At 36.1% G+C, this 5,611-nt stretch overlaps 2 protein-coding genes across 2 annotated transcripts; both read left to right on the top strand.

The window, feature by feature from the left end:
• Positions 1-478: 478 nt before the first annotated feature.
• On the top strand, positions 479-1,718 carry LOC129798883 (uncharacterized). Its single transcript, XM_055842344.1, has 5 exons — positions 479-627; positions 698-735; positions 793-999; positions 1,053-1,292; positions 1,349-1,718. The coding sequence occupies exons 1-5, from the start codon at positions 612-614 to the stop codon at positions 1,478-1,480; spliced, it is 633 nt and encodes a 210-aa protein (XP_055698319.1). The 5' UTR covers positions 479-611; the 3' UTR covers positions 1,481-1,718.
• A 2,478-nt stretch (positions 1,719-4,196) lies between these two features.
• LOC129798882 (uncharacterized) lies at positions 4,197-5,481 on the top strand. The gene is made up of 4 exons (XM_055842343.1): positions 4,197-4,350; positions 4,407-4,447; positions 4,521-5,207; positions 5,273-5,481. The coding sequence occupies exons 1-4, from the start codon at positions 4,323-4,325 to the stop codon at positions 5,429-5,431; spliced, it is 915 nt and encodes a 304-aa protein (XP_055698318.1). The 5' UTR covers positions 4,197-4,322; the 3' UTR covers positions 5,432-5,481.
• Positions 5,482-5,611: the final 130 nt, after the last annotated feature.

Genomic DNA, 5,611 nt, shown 5'->3' with positions numbered 1-5,611 from the left:
CAACTTCAAATTAGTAAAATAAGTATTAAGAAAACCATTCCTTAAATTTTTCTCTCGAAAAACACCCATAAACAGACGATCTCGTACTTTGCGGCCCCTCTGAAAATGTCCAATAATTATGAGACGTTTTGAAGATCTTGCGCGCAAAAAGGCGAAAAAATTTTTGGGGGCTTTTGCACGCAAACTCTACCTTTCTCTTACGCGCAACGCGTAAGATTACACCGTGCGCAGATCCCTCTACTGCAGAAGGCGCAGAAGGGGCAGAGGGCATATCCGTTTCTCGCAGTGTCCGGACGAATTTCATAGCGGTATTTCGCTGTTGTTTCTCATTCTGCACCTAAATATGGGTTTAGAAAACATTCTCCGGTAAATAACAATCTCTCTTGGGAAAGAAAATCAATTTTCCCTCCATTTTTCCCAAAAATTTCATATTGTTAGGTTAGGGTTTTGGCGCAAAATCTGCAAATTTCCCACAACGCCCCTAGCGGAATATTCAAAAACTACTCTGTGCAAGGATTTTTATGGTGGAAAAAACGCGCTTCTCTTGCATTTATTTTCATCCACTCGTAGCTTCGCGAAGTGTTTTCGATTGAAAATTTGCATAAAACATCATGATGGATCTCACGTGTAAGTATTACGGTTGAAGAAGAACACTAAGATAGAGAATTAATCACGATTTTTGATTTTTATTGAGCAGTGACGCAAAACTGGATTCCACCTCCATCATCAAAGAAGGTTTGTATACAATTTTTTTTCTTCTGAATATTATTTTTTAAAATATTTATTATTTAGGCTTTCAAGAAGGTCACAAGTGCCCAGAAGGAGAAGCTGGTGTCTCTCCTGGAGACACTGGTTAATTCCAATCCAAACAAAGTGCTTGGAAGCCGACGATCTTGGGGATCAACCTATTACTGGGAACATTTCTCAAGAATTCTCAATCAGATGGATGAATCCCTGACACCTTTGGACATCCCAAGAGTGGGCAGTGACTGGAGGAGGGTAAGAGAGGGATAAAAAATTAATGAAAATTCTCTAAAATCATTTAATCCCAGGTTTGGTACGGGATGAACAGAGCGGCAAGACAGAAAAAATCCATGATCAAGGTTCGTCAGGCTCAGAATCTTACGCCCTTGTACACCCTCTCAGACGTCGAAGAAAGGATCTTGGTGCTGTGGAATGGACCAGGCTGGAACTGGATGAAGGAGAAGAAGTCGTCAACTCAAGACACTCAGGGACAAAGTACAGCAATGGAACCGATGGAAGTCACGCAGACTCAACCAAATAATCTAAACGTAAGCCAATCAGACTCCCTAAAACTTTCGTATAAGTAATATGTCTTGAATTCCAGCATGTTGAGCAGCGTGCTCAGCAAAACCACCAGGATTTGTTCGCGATCAAGCAGAAAATGGAGCAGAGGCTTGTGAACTACATCCAGGGTATGGCTGCAAATGCTATTACCCTCTCTCCGCGCCAGTGGTAAGCACGCCACCCTAAACATTTTCCTTTTCTGGAATTCATACAGGAAATTGAATTCCCCTCAAAAGGAGTTCCCTTTTTCAAATCAGAATTTCATGATTTGATTTTAAAGCTGGAAAATTAAAAAAAAATCATTTTTATCATCCTAAAAATACCTACACTACAACAAAATGAAGTACAATTAGATTCATAAAAACATTCTCTGTATTTTCTCAATAAAATGCAGTTTTTCATTAACAAAATGCATTGTACAAGTCGCAACATGTTTTGACGAAAATGGACGAAGGGGAAAAAGCGTATTTGAATTTTATGCCCAGCGCACAATAAGTTTTGTTTTGTAAACATGTTTTTGACATTTCAATGAGAATGAATGAAATCTCGATCTAGTCATCTCGCTCATTCACATAGGCAATTTTAAAAACATGTTTACAAAACAAAAATTATTGTGCGTTGGGCATTATGGTTTCGTATGCGCAGTGCTTATTTTATTACGTGTCGTAAAATCTTTCGGAACTTCGTGGAATTTATTATTTTCTTACGTTGCAATGATTTTAAAAATACTTTCAACGCCTCATCAGCGTAATCTAGATTTACAGTATCACCATTAAAAATGTCTTGACTTGATGCAAAAAAAAATGAAAACATATCGTCAGTTAAATCAGCATTTGTCGTAACTTCCTTTTGACAACTTTTCAGGAGACGAAATTTTCAGTTCAGCATTATTTTTCTTTAAAATGAGCCCCAATTCAATTTCGAGTTTTCGTACTAAATATTCGAACAAGGTGGGGAAAATGTATCAAATATCACACTAAAAGCTGGCAAAAGAGTTACTCAGTGATTAAATAATGGGACAAGAACAGTAAGCGTCGTTGTTCTGTTTTTTCCTCAAAACAATGTGAATACCGTCACATTTTGACACTTGAGCACTTCGAAATTCGAACAGGATGTACATCAGCCACCTTTGCGGAATTACCATGAAGTAAGAAAATCTCTTTTTTAAATCTTCAATTAGATTTTCGAATTTTTCAAGATCTATTTGTGGATGGTAAAAATGTACATTATTTGAAAAGGTTATGCTTATTTTCAGAACACTTGTAACTAGGGTAAAATTTTTGATAGTCTAATAATTTATTGAGAAACTCAGGATAAAAAATTTTGTTTTGATCCCCCCCCCCCCCTTACCCTGATATAGGTCTGAAGCCTATCGGCTTATTTTGACCAAGATCCCATTTTATAAAAAGTATTATTATTAATGATATCTTTAGAACTGTTGAATGTTTTTGTTCAACACCCATCTGACCAGGTAAGCGTGGATTATAGCCTCAATTAACCCCTATCTTTCATACCATACTTTTAAGAAGCTCCCATACAAAACAGCCCTTACTAAATATATGTGAAGGACACTGTTTTGCGTTCATGGTGGTGAAGAGCGGAACTACGAAAATTATGTTGTCGGCCGTGTTGCTCAGCTGTCAGTGACAAAATGGAATATTTTCCAATCATTTTATTTGTTTTTAAAATTCTCGCAAAGATTTTCAGTGATTTTAGTGGTTTTTTTTAATAATAAAAAATGTGCGTGGGTGCGTTTCGTCTAGAGAAAAGTGTCGTGGTAACTATAAACAAATTTCCAATCTTGAAATACGTGTTTTTATTCCCTTTCGGGGTATTTTTTAGGAGACGATTTTTTTCAGAATAGTTATTGCTTTTCTAAAGTGTTAAATCGCTCATACTGGTTAAATAAAACATATCCCTCTTTGTGGCTTCTATCATTTGTATAAAATTCGAAGGTGAAATCAGGATGTGCAATTGACAGTTTCATTCCACCGCCATTGATATCCGTGGCAAGATTCAGTCCTTAATTTGTGCCTACCACTCGGATCTTTCCGATGAGGGCTAAAGTAGTGCCTAAAGCTGAGTGTTAATTAATAGCTCAAGGCTGGGTCCCCCTTACCCTGTGTCAGACGGGCAGTAGAGTCTCTCAATAAAAAGAAGTATGTTACTACTAAGCCTTGTGAGAAATTACGGGAATTTGATTCAAAGTACAATTTAAGCTCACATAAATTTCGTTAGTTTTTTTTTTTAAAGCGTTCTAATTTGTGAGGTGAGAAATGTCAAAAATACCCCCCGAGCGTTCGAATTTAAAAGACTCTACTGTAACTACTTTTAATCGCGAATTTTTTTGTCCCGAAAATGTGCATAATCCTGGGATTCCGTATAATAAATGCCTTTATTTCACTAGTTACTCAGTTGAACTATATCCCACATTTAGGCAGAAATGCATTATTTACAAATATTTAATAAAAATTATTTACTTCCTCATTATCTACATCTACACAGTCTTTGGATATATGGGAAAGTATGTGATTATTTCATTGAGAAATTCTACAATATAGCTGCAAATTGCAAGTCAAATTAGTGTTTTAAAGAAGTTACGTTAACCGATTAGAGATAATTTTATAAGGATGAAATTCCTCGTAACTTCACCAAAAATGAAAGTTACGACAAATATGTTGATACATTTTTATTTATTAAGGGCACTTAAATTTTTATTTGAAATATTTTTATTTAAAAAAAATTATGCAAAAATGATGTTACGACAATTTCTGATTTAAATGACGATTTGTGTGAATTTGTTTACATTTTATTGCAGTTGCAATTTTCAAAGTTTTAAAATAAATTACGCCAGTACTCAATTATTACATGCCGGCTGTAAAAATATCCGTGGTGCCATCTCGCGTAATTCCGCGGAAGCTGCTGTATTTGTAAACAATTTTTGACATTTCAGTTCACACGTGAAATTTTTGTGTAATTTATTGAAAAAAAGGCCAATAAATACATGAAAAATAATGTCTAGCAACTCAGAAGGGTTCGATTGTATGTATATTGATAGGAGAACAACAAATAAAATATTTATAAAAATTATTTTATAGCTATTTATGACAATCACTCTTCTGATGGTCAGAGGAAGAAGGTAAGTTTTGTGATGATTTTATTTATTTTTTATTGAAATTGGAGTATTTTCATGAGTTTATTCGTGTTATTAGTTCAAGAGACATTTCACGCCAGCACAAAGGCGGAAGCTCCTTTCGATGGTAGTGGCAGATTTTACTCTCCTGACAACTCATCAATTTGGCTTGGAGAACTCCAATAGGCAGTGGATGGCTTGGAAATCTGTGTCAGATACTTTAAATAAGATGTGGCCCAAATCAGCTAGAACCCCAACAGAATGGAAGAGAACTTGGATATCTGTGAAGAATAAGTTAGTGGATAAATATAGGAAGTTGCAGAGCGGGAATGAGAGAACAATTGCACTTCCGTCGTTTTCCGGAGCTGAGATGAAGGTCTTGGCGCTGTTGGGAGTAGAAGGGACAGAAAAGTATCTGGATTACGAGATAAGTGATACACCATCAACGGATGATCAAACTGAAGCGATGGATCTTCATTCGCAGAATCTGCAAATTGTTAATACACAGAGTTTGAGAAGGGAGAATAATGGAAATCCCCCGGAAGTACCTCCAACGCTCCCTCCAATCAAACCATCTGTCCAAAAGTCTCCACAGTCTACTGATACTTCTGGAGATCCTCTCAGACTCTCTCCTTTTTCCTTACAATCCCAGTCTTCATTTGATTCCGATCAGGAAACCCTCCCAGCCAATTCTCCACAGCAGCAACAGTTGTCCCATCATCCCTGCGAAGTGCTTCCGCCTGAACCGTATACTTTACGAGAAATGGTAAGAATTTATTTAAATTTTATAAAAATATTTGCAAAATCTACAAATTGAAAATTTTCCAATAGCAATTTCATTATTTGCTGAAGTCATCGAAGGTTGAAAACCAAAGACTGAGGGACGATGTCCAAAGGCTGACGGAGGAGAGAGACTTCTTTAAGAATCAATTTGTAAAAATGAGAAAAGTCGTAGAACAATTTGGTAATTATGTTAGCAGAATGCAATAGAAGTTCTTCTATTTTAAGACAATAAACCTTTTGAAATTTTGTAAAATCAACTAATTTTTCAGTATGCATTTCTTTTACGTGAGAAATGCGTGAAAAATCGAGTAGTCATTGATTTACCCTTGTCCTCGAGCCCTTTTCATTTCAGCCGTTTATTAGCAGAGAATTCAAAAATTCTATCGT

The sequence above is a fragment of the Phlebotomus papatasi genome, chromosome 1 (genome assembly GCF_024763615.1).
Source record: "Phlebotomus papatasi isolate M1 chromosome 1, Ppap_2.1, whole genome shotgun sequence".
NCBI classification, from domain to species: Eukaryota; Metazoa; Arthropoda; class Insecta; order Diptera; family Psychodidae; genus Phlebotomus; species Phlebotomus papatasi.
This window is presented reverse-complemented; position numbering and strand designations above follow the sequence as displayed.